The following is a 17,813-nucleotide window of genomic DNA, read 5'->3' as shown; positions in this document are numbered from 1 at the left end:
CTACGATCAATATGATCAGGTTTTGAACATGTTAAGGGCCCCAAAAACCTCTGGGAGCCTTGAACAAAAATCCTTAAAAAAACATTAGGGCTTGGGCCCTAAATATGAGAAACAAGTTTGCAATAACGCGCAGCATGACGGACTGTTGTACAGCTCAGCGAACTGGAAGCGGACTAGACCAGAAGTTTCGACAGGTACTAACGGCCACACTCGCTCTAACGCTAAAATAAGGTGAACTATCTCTTCACTCCATTGTTAATGTTAATTTTTTCTTTAAGTTTGATTAAGTATGGATTTGATTTTTTTAATTGTTCTCTCTGTATGTTGTGTGTGGGAGGTTCTTTTTTTATTAGATTTTATGTAGAATACTTTTTGTATACATTTTGTGAGACTTTGATATGTTTTGTGTTTGTATAGAAACTGCTACAAAAAAAAAAAAAGTTTAAAAAAAATCATCGTTTCTGCTTTTAATTAAATTTTTTTTATTAACCATTCACTTGTCTTCAATAAATAAGGACTTTATTTTAACAGCCATTCTCGTGGTATCAAAGTTGGTATTGAGAACTGTGAAATTTTGCTGATATCTAATATTTGAATAGCATGGCAACCGTTTTTGTTCTCATGCAGTGGTTCTTGAAGCTGAACAGCCAATCAGATCGACTGGATTCCACGATTAGGGACCGACTAGTGCCAACAGTGCACCACACAAACTAGGCAGAGAGATCAGGCTTCAGCAGTGAAGAGGGTCACCAGCCCCCATGATCTAAGAGCTGAGCTTACTTGTCATGTTGCTCTAAAGACTTGAGTTCTCCAAAGCTTAATGCTGGATTCTGATTGGCTGTCAATGTTTTTATTCATCAACTGAAAAAAAAAATCTTAAAATGATATTGTTCATCGGTGTCATTATTGCAGTTGTGGACTTCCCTACTCACCAATTAAAATGATTATTCAACATTTAGCATTGTTATCTTTGGTATAGCCCTTCACAATGAGTTTTGGTAAAAACGGCATAAAAAAAAAACACGAACAGTGAAATAGATTGTAAATTTTAATAAAACAAAATCAGACAGTTTTCAATTAATTAAATGAAGAGAAGGAAACCTTGATTTTTCAGATAATAGTGAGCATTTCCTAAGCCACAGGACGCAGGTGCCAGCCGAGTGACTGCCGAGAGAGAGGCCTTTCCCAGCCACAGCACAGAGGACATCGTTTATAAAAGATTGACATGCAGCACACTAAATGAAATCAATATTATTCTCATGCCATTGGTACGTATATAAAATATCGAAGCTATGATTCACTCTGTTGAAGATGGGTAAGTTAAAACTAATGCAATAACTTGGACCTGGATCCCATCATTACCATTAGAAAACTATCCTGGACAACTGGACTCCTAAGAAGGGGAGAAAAAACAAGAACAAAAAAAAAAAAAATTCAGACGGCACTTAAAACTAGTCTTGGGACTTGGATCTGGAACGGGACCGGGATCGGGATTTGGAGCGCGAGCCAGACTTTGAGCGGGAGCGTGAATGCCTGTCTGGAGACTTCCCAGCCTGAGGTGTCGGAGAGCGGGAGGCGGACTTGGACTTGGGACGCCCCCCATCGCCATTCTCCACGGGAGAAGCAGATCGGCTGCGGGACTTCCTGCTGACCGACTTCTCCTGGGACCGTCCGCGGTCTGACTTCACTTTAGAAGTGCTCTTGGACCGGGACTTGCGCTCGTCTGAGCGGGAGCGAGACTTGCGACTGGTTGATCGGCTGCGGGATTTGTGCGTGCGAGACCGAGAACGAGATTTACGGTTGCGCGAGCGAGACTTGCTCGGCGGAGACTTGGAGCGAGACTTGTGTCCGGACTTGGACCGGGACCTGGAGCGGGAGCGGCGTCGGCGAGAGCGAGACCTGCGGAAGACGATCAGAAGCTGAAGGGAAAGGTACAAACAACTACTCGCATTCAAATCAAGCTTCGTTATTTCTTCCTACCTTGAGCGAGATCTCGAGTTGCTCCGAGAATGGCTGCTACGCCGACTCCTACTACGAGAACGACGCCGGCTACGAGACCTGGGGGAGAAGAGGAGAGTTTAACACTCACATCCCAGCATTACATGCAGACTCAACTGTAAGTGTAAATACTGCGGCTCTTATCTTAGCAGCATTCAGTATGAGGCAGGACTGTGTGTCCAGTGAATATAAGACAGGAGAGAAAAAAGCCATTACAAAAAGGAAGTCGTCGTATGTGGAGCTATGCTAATAAGGCCGATGTGGGCGGGGCCTGTTCTACTGTGACATCAATGAATGTATCATTTAGAGACACTTTCTGATTTATGGGGAAAATTACAGACGCAGTGAATGGGTTTTTATAATAGGGTGGTTGTGTGCGGATACAATTATGTCCAACAACAACGTAAAAGTGAACTTTGCATAATAGTTCAACTTTAAAGTAATAACCAGCAATAAAATAGGGCCCAAGCTAGAACCTTGTGGTACACCAGAGGTGAAAAGTGCCCAGTTAGGGGTGTAACAATATATAGCAATGCAACAATACGTATCGTGGATAGTGAGAATATGTATTGTGTTTAGTAAAGCCAAGATAAACATTTCTGAGAGAAAAAAAATTCAAGTTTTCAGAGTTTTAGTGTCAGTACTTCATAAACCTACTATATATAATGTTGAAAATAATGTATAATGCAATGGGGGAATATGTGTGGGTTCTGATAGTGATAATGCCTAATGTCTGATGTTACCAGTATAAAGTGGCCTTCATTATTTTAAATGTATCTAGTCAGTGACAGAGTCCAGGTATTTACAGCTCCAGAATCATGAATATTGTTATTCTGGTGTCTCTACTGTCCTGTGCAGCAACAGTGCATTTTTTGTTAATCTTTTATCATACGTCTTGGAGGATCGCAATAATATCGTATCGTGATATGTATCGTATCGTGACATGAGGGTATCGTTACACCCCTAGTGCCCGGCACGATGATTTCCCAATCCTAGCAAAGCTTTAAAGTGTCTTGAATATAAAAATCTAATAATCGGTGGTTAAACTTGATAAGCACTTACCGAGAGCGGCTCCCCGAGTACGAGCGGCGGCGGCGCGGCTTGTCTTCAACCAGACGGATCTTCCTGCCGTTGATGTCCGTTCCATCCAGTTTGTCCAGCGCTCTCTGCATGTCCGAGATGGAGCGAAACTCAATGACTCCCTCGTTGGCGCGCTCCTTGTGTGCGTCGGCATAGGTCACCTCACCCGCCTGGCGCATGAAGTCCTGCAAAGGGAACGCAACTTTTTTTTAGAAAAGCGCTATATGAATAAAGGCGACTTGACTACACACTTGACTATGAAGAAAGTAGCAATGCACCGAAATGAAAGGCAAGGTTACATTAACCCGTTAACTGCTGACACCATTCAGGATTTTACATTTACATCCCTCCGGGATTTTAGTTTAAAAGAGTGCTCATTCAGATGAAAACTAGTGGATTATTTGTACGTTTACTACAAATATCGTTAGAGAGAAATATTGTTGTATTTTTACCCAAAATAAGGCGATTTTGGGACGTTAACTCGCATGTAAGGTTTCATTCACTCGACACCAGAGGGTGCCCTCGCGCAGAAGCTTCACAAAGTAGACTCATAGGAGTAATAGATGTGACGTTCCAGAAAACGTTGCAAAAAGACGGAATAAAACTGCAATAGAGAAATGTTTACTGATTAAACGTGGAGAATTGACACCATTGCGACCTTGTATGGTTTATCTGTATTCTTCGAGCCATCTCAGGTATTTTCATAAGGATAATGTATATTTATAACGCAATGTCAATCGACATGGCCATTAGCACAGTATAGAAATAAATACATTTCTGCCTCATTCTGTGATATGAAGCCACTAGAGCTGCACAATACATCAAAATAATCTAAATATCGCAAATGCATATCGCAACAGCTCGGATTAACTGGGGTCATGAACAAAACAGAAAATCACTCTGCTCTTGGCTGAAAAACTTTTGTAGCTTTAATAAGAATAAGTACATATTTAATTCATACAGTGAAAACTAAGCAGAGTTTTATTTTCACATTTGATTATTCAGTTTCTGTTGTTAAATAATCCAAATGTAGGCCTTCCGGAAACCCTGAGCCCCGAGGGTTACACTGATGTTAAAACAACACTTCTTACGCTACAGTAAAACTCTGCTGTTCACTTTCAGAAGCTGTAGGGATGAAACACGCATGTAGGTTACATTTAAAAAATATTTTAAGGATAATTTACTTTTATTTGACACACTTTAAGCATTATCGTATCGCATTATTTAATGAGTTATCGCATTTTTTCTTCAATATCGTGCAGCCCTAGACGCCACATCAGTTCACAGAAGGAAGTTCTCTCAAACTGTTTGCCATTAAGTGTGATCGCTCCTCTGCAATGGTGAGATTCTTTAAAAGAAAAAAGACTGGCCGATAGCATTAGGTATTTTTTCAAGATTTCTATAGATGTCGCAATATATCGTTATCGTGAAATCTTGTGGCCACGATAATCGTGTAGTAAAATGTGATATCTTGACAGCGGTTCTCCACAACCATTTTGACCGAAAATATACATTTGCCAAAATTTCGATGCATCACTAAACGGAAGCTCAAAAGACAAAAAGTGGACAAGTTTTCCTAAATTCAGACTTATTTTTTACCAATAACTATGATTGGCTCACTGTAGTGTTGCCAATCAGCTTTACTGCTAGATATATTCATGGAGATGAGAAATAAAAAGCCGCCCTGTACAGCTATGATCGGCTGTTCGACCGAGCTTTCCATGTTGTTACGGAAAGGCCGCTGGTTTTTGTCACATGACCTGTTGAGATGCTTCTATTATAAGCCGCGCGCCTACATTTGAAATAACGAATTTGCACGCGCATAAAACACGATGTGAACGGCCCCTAAAGTGGTATCGTGTGCGGTTGTATCTAGTTTAAAAGGCCTTTTTAAATAAATATGAACGCAGTTTTGGATTAAATAAAAGGTCAGTCAAGTCAAATAAAACACGTTTTATCTAATTGTTTAGTTGGTAACACTACAATAAGATACCATTCATTAACATTAATGCCTTATCTAACATCAACACATTGAGTGAACAATATATTTTTACAACATTAATGTATTTTTGTGAATGTTATTTAATACAAACACTTGATTGTTCATGAACAGATAAAACTTTTGATTTAAAAAAATTATTAGTGGGCTACATTTTTAAATTACCCAAAGGAGAATAATTGCTTTCGTATATCACTATTGTTTATTGTATCTAATGTTATCTAACAAATGGATATACACTTTAATATATGCAAATTTAATCTAAATTAAGCTTTGGTACCAAAATTGGTACAGAGAACCGTGGATTTTCACAGGTATTGGTACCGAATACTGAAATTTTGGTACCGTGACCACACTAGCTCACTGTATAGAACGGAAAACATGGACACAGGTCCGCATTAATGTGTGTACATCACCAGCGTTACCTTCAGGTCTTGCCAACTGCAGCGACTGGACAGATTCTCCACAATGAGCCGGTGCTCGGTGCGGACAGGAGGACCGTACTTGTCCCGCCCGGTGCGACTCCTGCTGCTGCTGTAACCACCTTCAGAAGAAAAGGGAAGGGCACATAAAGAAATCCTTTTATGACACAGAAACCAAGGAAAGATGGACGCCACTGAATTAACATTAGAACCTACGAGAGGATACAAGTAATATTTGCCCTCTGTTGCTTATTGCCAACCTGTTCAGACTCAAGAGCAGTTTGTTGCCTCCCAGAAAAGGCTTTACTATTTGGATAAGAGAGAAGCTGATAAGACTGACAACAAGACAATCGTTCCCAGGTCTTTCAGGGCAAAAATTATATTTTGATACATTTAAAATGTCTAATAATTAGGCTCACAAATTCTCGCATGAACATCTGGACTTGCCCGTACAGAAATGCTAGTGTAACCCAATGTCTCCATTTCTATTACATTTTGGCTAGAGGCTTTCCATATGGACAACATAGCAATAACTAATGGCATTCCTCACCATCACCCCTGGTCTATTGGCAAAAGGCTGCTGTCATCTTGGCTTCCGGTTAGGTCAGCCAAAGCATCAAGGGGCAAAGGTCACACACACATTGTAAGGTGAAGAGGCCAAGGCGGTCAGGTAGTCATCTTAGCCACAACGACACTTGGACTCAGCCTCAGCCCCCACTGGACTCTTTCAAATTGAAACATCAAGGACTTTGTTATTGTGGAAATCAAATTGGAAATCAAATGAAACTTTAACAATGGACGTTGATGGTTACTTCCCACTTGGCTAGAACACAAGCTTAAAAGGCAAGAAGAAAGAATAAATGGTATATGGGGTAAAAAAAACACCATTGTATAAAGCAGTGCTTCTCAAGCCTGTCCCACAGCACATTTCAGACGTGTGCCCGATCGAACACCTGACTCCAATCAGCAGCTCATCCGGAGAGACGGCCAGACTCGAGTCGGGTGCGCGGTGAGGAGTGTGCAGTGGTGGGGGACTCAGGAGAAGGCTTGAGAAGCACTGGTGTAAAACACCCTCTCAAAATAGTGTAACATGTTTCATATAACAAGTATCTGAACTAGGGGTGTAACGATACCCTCATGTCACGATTCGATACAGATCACGATATTAATGTTATTGCGATACTAAATTGGGTGTGTAAATGAATAGGCTTGGGCTTTAGACAAATTTGCTTGCACTCTTTCACTGGCTAGATATATTTAAAATAATGTAGGCCACGTTTTACTGATATTTGGCATTATCAGAACCCACAAATATTCCCCCATTGCATTATATATAGTAGTTTAATGTAGTACTGACACTAAAAACTTAATTTTGGGTGAACTATACACAATACTCGCTATTCACGATACATAGTTGCATTTTCATATTGCGATATATTGTGACACGGTATATTGTTACACCCCTAATTTGAATAATTCAATCAAAGTACAGTCTTTGAGAAAGTACTGGCCATGACTTGGCCTGATGTGGAAGGGCTATAAAGGCTTAATGTTCACAGATGACATTTCATTAGTATTACATCAACATAACGAGAACATAAGGAATCCAGAACGCTGTGTGAAGCTGGATTGTTTCTAAAAGTTAGGGCTGGGTGGTTTATCGAGTTTGTACGATTATTCAATATATTTTAAATAAACTATATAGGATGAGGTTTATATTGATATACAGTAGTTTGATATTATGAGGACAGCTGCGGGGAAAGTGAATCATCAAGTTTGATATAAAGCATGTCTCATGTTTAAGACTAAGATTTCAAAATAACTTATATACGTAATATATAGTTAACGTGTGTATAGTTTACCACTGCTCGCTCTGACAGATACTTGCGGCTTTTAATACGTTTAAGAAGGTTTTCCTCAGTCTGTAAATGTTATAAAGTCATGCAAATATTTCCATTTAGCTGTCAGGAGAGGACAAGCGATCGCCGCTATCCATCACACACTTCAGTGAATGAGCGCCGCGCGATAGAAGATTACCATAATTATGACTAGGGATGTAAAGATGCCAAAAACAATAGTCGATACCACGGTACGGTAAAACAAAACACCTGAAAAAACTAGGCTAACACTTAAACAACTTTTAGGGGGGCATTTTTATACATGTTTAAAAAAATTTAATTAACATCTCACAAAAATGTTTGCTCACAACAATGCATGTGTTTTTATGAGGTAATTTGTTGCATAAGTCAGTAAGAATGAATAAACGCATGCGGGCTAATATAATAATATAATGCGTTACTCGTAACGGGTGATGAGGAGCCTGACGCCAAGCCTCCATCAGCCTGAAGGGGGTTTATTCTGAGATAACAACCGGATGGATGTACATTATCCCGCTTATTACACGGCTACTTGCCACATAATAAATAATTACACATGAAATGTTGATCTTTAGAGTTGAAATATTTAAACGCAAATCTTACGTGGAGAGAGCAGTTGCAGCGCTGCAAGTTCAAACTAGACAGGCATTTAAGAGATACGGTATACAGTCATACCACTTATTACACAGCATTTTGCCACATAAATAATTATGGGGATGAGATATGATTTCAGATTAAACTTTTTAAAAATCGTACCCGTTTGTATCTCATAATCCAACAGTGTACAAAACAAGTCACAAAATGGCTGCTGCGTTTGTATGATACAGGAGAGAGCGAGTCCACGATACTGGACGGCATAATTAAATAACTACACAAAATATTGATTCGACTTAGTTAATACTTTATTAGCTCAACAAACGCAAAACTTCCACGAAGAAAAAAACGTTCCTAGCAAGAGTATAGCACTGCTGACAGTAACCCGGATGAGCCAGCGTTCTGTTTTGAGCGGTTATCTGGAAATAACATACCGCTGGATGGCGCTATTGACACTGCTGTGTAATAATTACCAGTTAACATTTACCGTTATTTTTTTTTCATTATTTGGCTGGTCCTGCGACTTATAGTCAGGTGCGACTTGTATATCAAATTAATTCATACTGAGTGAGATGAACCAAGAGAAAGCATTACCGTCTACAGCCGCGAGAGGGCGCTCTAGTTAGCAGAGTTGTTAAGCGACACCGAGGAAGAACTCAAATATATTCAGTGTTGTGGAATGAGATCGGGAGCTTGGTGAACTTGCTTACCAGAAACTTGCTGGACTCGCTGGCTAATGTTAGTTTAGCCTATTCAGCCTCACAGGTATATGTTCTTTATGCTATTGTGCAGCTGAATATCTATTAGTGTGACGCCAACACACCGGACACTATTCAGCCTGATTCTAACTTATGCTTTAAAACACTATTGTAATATTACAATAGAATGTAAAGTGATTTTAGCCCTTTTTTTTGCACATATAGCATAGCCTAGATAGTTACATTCACTATATTTGTTTTCATAGCCTTCAATGTGAACATTGTTTGTAGGGCAACATTAGGCAGGATGTGAAACAACATGAAAGATATTTTTTTTGGCCATAATGCCCAGCCCTACTAAAAACAAAAGAAAGGAGGGGAAAGAAAACATCTTAGCTTATTAGCATTTTTTTTAGCAGAAAAGTTGATATTGACAGCATGATGTTTGATATAAATGCGAATACAGAAATGTATAATTGCTTGTTAAATTAACCGCAAGAAAGAAAAAGAATTACGTGCAAGCAGTATAAAACTGGGTAGCAAGTCTTCTGATATATTCTTGCTTAATGCTTACACTTAGAAGCATCTGGTTTCCAGAAATTTAAAACCAAGTACTCTTTGCAATAAGACACAGCGCAACTGATGTTATTGTACTTACTGCTGCTGCGTCCACCTCCTCCTCCACCACCTCCACCTCCTCCTCCACCACTGCCGCCACCGCCACCATAATAACCCCCGCCGCCTCCTCCTCTTCCGCCACCTCCACCACCTTCTCCGCCGCCAAAGCTGTCGCGGTCTCGGCGAGGTCCTCGGGCGTGCTCCACCATGACCCGCTCTCCACACAGCTCTTTACCGTTCAGCTCATAGACGGCATCGTCTGCATCACGGGTGTCTTCAAACTCAACAAAGCCATACCTATGAAGACAGATCTGATTAGGCCAAGCTAAAAAGCAATGTAGGTTACAGTTCTTAAACCTTTGACTTTACACACTGTGCTCAACCCAGAGTTATCGTTGTTCTGCAGTGGCGTAAAGCGTGGGGTGCAGTGGCGTAAAGCGTGGGATGCAGTGCCGTAAAGCGTGGGATGCAGTGGCGTAAAGCGTGGGATGCAGTGGCGTAAAGCGTGGGATGCAGTGGCGTAAAGCGTGGGATGCAGTGGCGTAAAGCGTGGGATGCAGTGGCGTAAAGCGTGGGATGCAGTGGCGTAAAGCGTGGGATGCAGTGGCGTAAAGCGTGGGATGCAGTGGCGTAAAGCGTGGGATGCAGTGGCGTAAAGCGTGGGATGCAGTGGCGTAAAGCGTGGGATGCAGTGGCGTAAAGCGTGGGATGCAGTGGCGTAAAGCGTGGGATGCAGTGGCGTAAAGCGTGGGATGCAGTGGCGTAAAGCGTGGGATGCAGTGGCGTAAAGCGTGGGATGCAGTGGCGTAAAGCGTGGGATGCAGTGGCGTAAAGCGTGGGATGCAGTGGCGTAAAGCGTGGGGTGCAGTGGTGTAAAGCGTGGGATGCAGTGGTGTAAAGCTTGGGGTGCAGTGGTGTAAAGCGTGGGATGCAGTGGCGTAAAGCGTGGGATGCAGTGGCGTAAAGCGTGGGATGCAGTGGCGTAAAGCGTGGGATGCAGTGGCGTAAAGAGTGGGATGCAGTGGTGTAAAGCGTGGGATGCAGTGGTGTAAAGAGTGGGATGCAGTGGTGTAAAGAGTGGGATGCAGTGGTGTAAAGCGTGGGATGCAGTGGTGTAAAGAGTGGGATGCAGTGGTGTAAAGAGTGGGATGCAGTGGTGTAAAGAGTGGGATGCAGTGGTGTAAAGAGTGGGATGCAGTGGTGTAAAGCGTGGGATGCAGTGGTGTAAAGAGTGGGATGCAGTGGTGTAAAGAGTGGGATGCAGTGGTGTAAAGAGTGGGATGCAGTGGTGTAAAGCGTGGGGTGCAGTGGTGTAAAGCGTGGGATGCAGTGGTGTAAAGCTTGGGATGCAGTGGTGTAAAGAGTGGGATGCAGTGGTGTAAAGAGTGGGATGCAGTGGTGTAAAGAGTGGGATGCAGTGGTGTAAAGCGTGGGATGCAGTGGTGTAAAGAGTGGGATGCAGTGGTGTAAAGAGTGGGATGCAGTGGTGTAAAGCGTGGGATGCAGTGGTGTAAAGAGTGGGATGCAGTGGTGTAAAGCGTGGGATGCAGTGGTGTAAAGAGTGGGATGCAGTGGTGTAAAGAGTGGGATGCAGTGGTGTAAAGCGTGGGATGCAGTGGCGTAAAGAGTGGGATGCAGTGGTGTAAAGCGTGGGATGCAGTGGTGTAAAGAGTGGGATGCAGTGGTGTAAAGAGTGGGATGCAGTGGTGTAAAGCGTGGGATGCAGTGGTGTAAAGAGTGGGATGCAGTGGTGTAAAGAGTGGGATGCAGTGGTGTAAAGAGTGGGATGCAGTGGTGTAAAGAGTGGGATGCAGTGGTGTAAAGAGTGGGATGCAGTGGTGTAAAGCGTGGGATGCAGTGGCGTAAAGCGTGGGATGCAGTGTGTGCAGAATTTGACCAATTCCAAGCCACATTAATCTTTTAACTACCAGGCCTATTAATTTTGTATATGTAATAATTTATAAGTGATATATAATTGTTCATGAAGGCTAAAAAAAAAAGCCTTATATTCAGGTGTGCATAATTATTAGGCACGTTTTCTTTTACATTAATTTTTAGGTAATCTCTGCCAACCAGACTTCAGGGTAGGAGATAGGCTAAAAATGAACTCCCAAAACTTGTACATTTTCTGCAAATATGCAGACAAGGACATTATCGCAGGGTTTAGGAATGCATAGTGTGAAACGCCAGCTAATGAATACCCAGGATTAATTGTTAACCCTGGGTAAATTACGAGCAGTGTGAAACGAAGCAGGATTGTTAACCCAGGGTTTATAATGACCCAGGGTTAACCATTCAAGTGTGAAAAGCCCTTCTGAATGCTGTTGAACCCAATGGACAGTAAATCACCATCTTGATCAAGTCTAATAAATTAACCCCTGTATTCACAGAAAGCTTAAGCCTAGTCGCAGGCTAAAATGTTTGAGCGATTTTAACAAAGCAACTTGCACTGGCATATCTCTTAACACATGTCAGTGCCATTGTTTTGTCTCAAGATGCACACCAGTTATGTTTTTTAAAGGCACGTTTATAAAAGCTAGTTAAATGTCCAAATTGAACTAAGGGCCTAATCCTGACTTAAAGGATGTTCACTTTTTTTAAAAAGTCGAAAAAAATTAAGGTTTTTGATGAACATTTCTCCATATAATGGACGTCAATGGGCCCCAAACGGGTCAAGGTCCAGATGACAGTGTCAGCGCCGCTTCAACGGGCTTTAAACGACACCAGACGATGAATACGGGTCTTATCTAGCGAAACGATCGCTCATTTCACAAATAAATTTAAAAGTTTAAGTTTTATAAGCACAAGCGCTCGCCTTGCTCTGTTCTGTGATGCGCGTTCGTGACGTCACGTAATACGCAGTTACGCTGAAAAGGTCACGCTTGACGAGTCAGTGTTTACAGATGTGCGGAAGGAGGACCATACACACATATTCAAATGTCTTTGTGTCAGTTTATCATTTAAAATGCCCATTTCGTGTGTGTGTCCTGGTGTTGTAATATTAAAAAGCCTAAAAGAATATTTTCGTCAGGACAGAATTTTTTCACTTTTCATAGAAGCGTGACGTTTTCAACGTAATTACGTGACGTCATGAACGCGCATCACAGAACAGAGCAAGGCGAGCGTTTGTGCTTATAAAACTTAAACTTTTATTTTTATTTGTGAAATGACGATCGTTTCGGTAGATAAGACCCGTATTCATCGTCTGGTGTCGTTTAAAGCCCGCTGAAGCGGCGCTGACACTGTCATCTGGACCTTGAACCGTTTGGGGCCCATTGACGTCCATTATATGGAGAAATGTGTTCATCTAAAACCTTAATTTCTTTTCGACTGAAGAAAGAAAGACATGGACATCTTGGATGACATCGGGGTGAGTAAACTATCAGCAAAAGTTTTTTTTTTAAGTAAACTAATCCTGACTTAATCTAGGCCTAATCCCCATTTGTGAAATCAGGGCATAAATTAACTAAATTAATACTGACATACAAATTCAGTGCAAGAATCTACTTTATTGCACAATCAATGTGTTTGACTGTAATTACAACCAGACCAACTTACACAAATAAAAGTTTGCTGTTGGCTTGAGAAAGCCTTGCTAGAAAGTTTAAAGTAGTTTAAAAAGCTTGAAATTAAGGGTTGCAGATCAAAGTAGTTTTCATATAATAAGTTTAAGGCCAAGCAGTCTATCAGACAGACAGACTTTGCAGGTTTTCTGGGTGGTTGTTAGGATGTTATCTAGCTAGCATGTACAAACTAGTTGGTAGGCTTTGCTGGAGAGATGGACAGCCAGAAAAGCGCTAACGTTATATGAGAAAATAGTCACAAAAAAAATTACCCGGAAGAAGATTAAGTCAAATAACAATATACTGACTCTCTCAAGAAACAAAACGTGCGTGTGTATGTGTGTGTGAGCGAGATTTTACACGCGGTGATCGTGAGAAACCCCAAACACAGCGGACCGCTTCGTGTCCAGCATCGATGGCGCTCATTTCACTTCTGTGTTTCTAGGCCGAGAAAATGGAGGCGCTTGAAGCGTGTAAACGTGGCGAGACTATCCGCCGAACACTTCTGCGACAAAACATGTACAGACAAAAATATCGGCGTGATTATGTGCAGTCACTGATTACGCGATATCGTTTAATCAATGACTGCGAACAAACAAACTCATATTGGTTACATCAAGGGGCCCTTCATTTTAGTTCTCCTGTTATATGTAACAACTCAATGTTTAGACCTTGAACTTAAAACTAACCTAATAGTTGCAGCTGAAAACCAACCAGACAGTTTGGACGGTGGATTATTTAATATCGCTGCACGCTGGCTCTGCCGTTACCTCCCTCGTGTCGCGTGCAGATGAATGAACTCACCCGTTTTTCAGATCCACCTCCAGCAGCTTCCCGTAGCCACCGAAGAACCTCTGGATATCCTTTTCGCGGACATGATAACTCAACCTGCCAATATAAACTCGAGGCATGTTGATTTTGTTTAAGCTCAGCAACCGTAACACCGATTACCTCCAACAGATGAAAACAGCCACAACAGACTTTTGTCCTGTTGTAAACCGGAAGCTCTTTGACCCGGAGCGCGCCTTCTAAAATAAGAGTGTTTTCAACTTAAAAGTCCTATGTCAAAAATGTGTCTTTTTCCTGAGGCACGAAGTCAAATCAAAAGGTTTATATAGTATCCGGTGATGAACCGGTAATATTTCTTCACATTAAAAAGCCGTAATATAGTTCATTAGACCGATCGATGCGATTAAAAAAATATAATAACACTAATAAAATAAATATGTATATTGAGCTAAAAACAAAACAAACCTCTAATCATAATTAACATCAATGGAACTTTTCTGTCAAGTTGGGTTTTTAAGGAACGACTTTAAAGGGATAGTTCACTTTAAAATTAAAATTCTGTCATCATTTACTCACCCTCAAGTTGTTTCAACCCTGTATTAATGTATTTCTTCTGCTCAACACAAAGAAAGATATTTTGGAGAATGTCAGTAACCAAACAGTAGTCTGTACCCATTGACTTCCATAGTATTTTTTTTCCTACTATGGAAGTCAATGGGTACAGACTACTGTTTGGTTACTGACATTCTCCAAAATATCTTTCTTTGTGTTCAGCAGAAGAAATACATTAATACAGGGTTGAAACAACTTGAGGGTGAGTAAATGATGACAGAATTTTAATTTTAAAGTGAACTATCCCTTTAATTAATAAACTTTACACACGTTATTTTCATTGTGGGGACTCAACTCAGCATGCTTTGAAAAATATATACATAGGAACAATATAAGGACTTAATAAATCTCACAACAAATTTGGGTTGTAAGAATGTTTCCCAAACAATATGTTTTGGTTATGGAAACGTTCAGTTTCATTAATGTTAAAGGAAAAGGTTTTTTGAAAAGGAAACTATGATGTTCCTGAAACATTCTTTCAATGTTTGCAAATCAGTTGCAATCAATCCTTGCAAAAGTATCAAAATTGTTTTATTTACCGCAACGTTTCGGTCAAATGACGGTCCAATCAATACGAAGATGAAGATCCATCAATTATCAATCACAATCAGTGACTTATTGCATCATATAGTGTCCTCAACATCATCATATAAAGGGGTACATCGGGAATACAAGGGAAACTTAATTTTTATTAACAAAAAAACAAACATTCTAGGAACATTGATTGTAACATTAGAAGAACATAAAAATGTCCAGTTTCTTTAATGTTAATAGGCTAGAACATAATTTAAAGGTTAGTATAATGCTCCTGAGACATCTGCTGATAACAAGCAGAATCACAGACATTGTTTTAATCAAAAGTGAGGTTTAATTGTTGATAATATTTTGTTTTAGATCAGCATCATGGTGATGAGTGTTTGCTTTAGTCTCTTTCTCAGTTTATTTCTCGTTCAGCAATTGTGTGTGTTTTCAGAAAGTGATTCTGCATTGATGAAGAAAGATGAAGAGGGCAGCTCAACATGTGTGTTTAATGGCAGTCAGTGCTTATTCTGTACTTTCATGACCGACGTCGAAGCATTAATGAAGGAAAAAGTAGGGGGAGACCAGGGACAGTTGTAACACTTTTAGCAATTTTTAGCAATACATCAAAAAATATTTATACTGGAATAACCAATTTATTATAAACTTCAATCTGTCAACTGCTGAAACAATGTATTTAAGTGGTTTTATGAAATATGTACAGGTTGCAAAATTGATTTTAATGCAGTCTCTCCACTGTTACAACCGTCCGTAACATGACTAATATATACATAATGAATCAATCATATATGCAAAATGGAAAATATTATCTATCAATCATCTTATTGTGACTATTAATTTCATGTTTTTAAGTAATGATTACCTTTTTTTTCATACTGCATGACAAAAAAAGAGGTGCAACCGTCAAATTATAATGCAAGAAAATTATTTAATGGGTAGAACACCTCAAAAAAGTTTACATTTAAACTTTCACATTTAATTTGTAATGCACAGTGCTCATTTTACTTTTAATTAGCAAATTAACACGATTTTTTTCTTTTTTTTGCTTGATTAGTTTTTAAAATATAGGCCTAAATGACACTTGGTTGGTGATACTGGGACAGTTGTAACGGGACGTCCCAGTAACACCAACCATGTTTTCATCTCATGTGAGCTAGCTTGACTGCAAGTTTGACACTTGTTAGCCATTTTTATTTTAGCTTACAAAACAGTGATTCTAAATAATACTTGTTTGAATTCATAGACATTTGATCTTATAACAGTATCCAAAAAAGTACATCAGAAAGAAAAGTATTTTTTTTTACTCAAAAACAACCTTTTGTAGATAACTCCGTCAGGAAGTTTCAAATGTGGCTCACTTTTTGGCAAGAATGGAGGGAAACTAACTAAGCATGAGCACAGTGAGTGCCATCACTCTAGGTTGTTTCTGATGGGAGGAATTCATGGTGTTACAACTGTCCCTGAATTCAGCCTTTGACACAACCTCTTTAATATTGCTCCACACATAGACATCAACACTCAGCAAACAAGCCTCATCAATGGTGACAATCAAACAATATTCAAATACAATAGTAAAGGCATAAAGGGATGGTTCAGAGTAATCTCAACTAGGGTCCTTTGCTCCATGACCTTCGAGCCGAACACATTTCCCCTTGGATCGGACATTATTAAAGTTAGAGCTTATGATATCAGCCGGATGGCTTAGTCCAGGCACTAATGGACTCAAGTCTGTAACTGGTAAATTACCGCACTAATAATTCCCAAAACAGTCGTACAAATAGGTTCTGTACTCATAAAACAAGGCATTGGAAAGTTTGTAAGTACATCAGGAGTTTATTTGAACTCCTAATGTTAGTGTGAGGATATTTTGAGCCTTGTTATGGTATTAACTAGCGATTTCTTTTTACTTATATTCGATGTCCCATATTATAAGCTAATCAGTTTTTAGAGATAAAGCTCTTTACATTCGATTATCATGAAAACAGAGGTGTTAGCCAATGTGTCTGTCTGCAGTTATAAAACAATTAAACACACCAGATGACAAGTGAGCTTCATCCGTCCTATTTACTCTTCTTCCCTTCTTCTCAGTTCTCAGACATTACTTTATTACAAGAGACTTCAGAATATTAGCCCACAACACAATATATTTCTTCTCATGAACAACACACGATGTAGTGCGACACATGAGGTTCTGCTAAAATAGTATGTTTTGGTTCCTCAGTTACTACATCAATTATAAAGTAAATGTTAGTTTGTACTTTGTAACAGTGTGGATTACAGTTTGTCTGTGTTGTAACCAGTGTTGGGGAAATGCATTACAAGTAACTTGAGTCACGTAATCGGATTACTTTTTCAAGTAACTAGTAAAGTAACGCATTACTTTTAAAATTTACAACAAAATATCTGAGTTACTTTTTCAAATAAGTAACGCAAGTTACTGACAGCTCTCCTGTCCTCATGTTGAGACAAATCAAAGTGCAGAGGCGTGTGTGTGTGTGTGTGAGAACATGTTTATTGTAGTTCTAGACTAAATGTGAGCATTTACTCATCTCACTTGCACAAAAAAATATTCAATATTCCTCAAAAAATGAATAAAATCAGTGAAATGCAGAATCAGAATATGCAAACCTCCAATAACTAAATATGTTCAATAAAACATACATTTGTATGCATTTAATCTCACTTTATTGACCGATGTACTTGCTTCTGACCTTCGATGATTCAGTTTAATAAGCAGAAATGACTATAGATAGATAGAAAGGTTTGCTTGTGTGCTTTCCTCTACTGTACACATGTCCTTCAGCCGGAGGATTATTATTTCACTTTTGGTGTGAAAGGGTCTTTACATTTGCCCAAAATATAACTTTTGTGTTATAAAAAAACAAGCCCAGCCCAGGTGGGCAAAAGTAACGCAATAGTAACGCAACACATTTCTTTTCTAAAAAAGTAACTAAGTAATGCAATTAGTTACTTTTTAAGGGAGTAACACAATATTGTAATGCATTACTTTTAAAAGTAACTTT

General features: G+C 39.8%; 1 protein-coding gene across 1 annotated transcript; it reads right to left on the bottom strand.

Annotated features, from left to right (window-relative positions):
- Positions 1-1,035: 1,035 nt before the first annotated feature.
- srsf6a (serine and arginine rich splicing factor 6a) lies at positions 1,036-13,934 on the bottom strand. Its single transcript, XM_079588627.1, has 6 exons — positions 13,654-13,934; positions 9,327-9,583; positions 5,503-5,621; positions 3,061-3,263; positions 1,981-2,058; positions 1,036-1,899 (listed from the first exon to the last, which is right to left on the bottom strand). Exons 1-6 carry the CDS (start codon positions 13,758-13,760, stop codon positions 1,452-1,454), a joined length of 1,212 nt encoding a protein of 403 aa, XP_079444753.1. The 5' UTR covers positions 13,761-13,934; the 3' UTR covers positions 1,036-1,451.
- Between the last annotated feature and the right edge of the window lie 3,879 nt (positions 13,935-17,813).

The sequence above is a fragment of the Phoxinus phoxinus genome, assembly GCF_949152265.1.
Source record: "Phoxinus phoxinus genome assembly, chromosome: 18".
In the NCBI taxonomy this organism is placed as follows: domain Eukaryota; kingdom Metazoa; phylum Chordata; class Actinopteri; order Cypriniformes; family Leuciscidae; genus Phoxinus; species Phoxinus phoxinus.
This window is presented reverse-complemented; position numbering and strand designations above follow the sequence as displayed.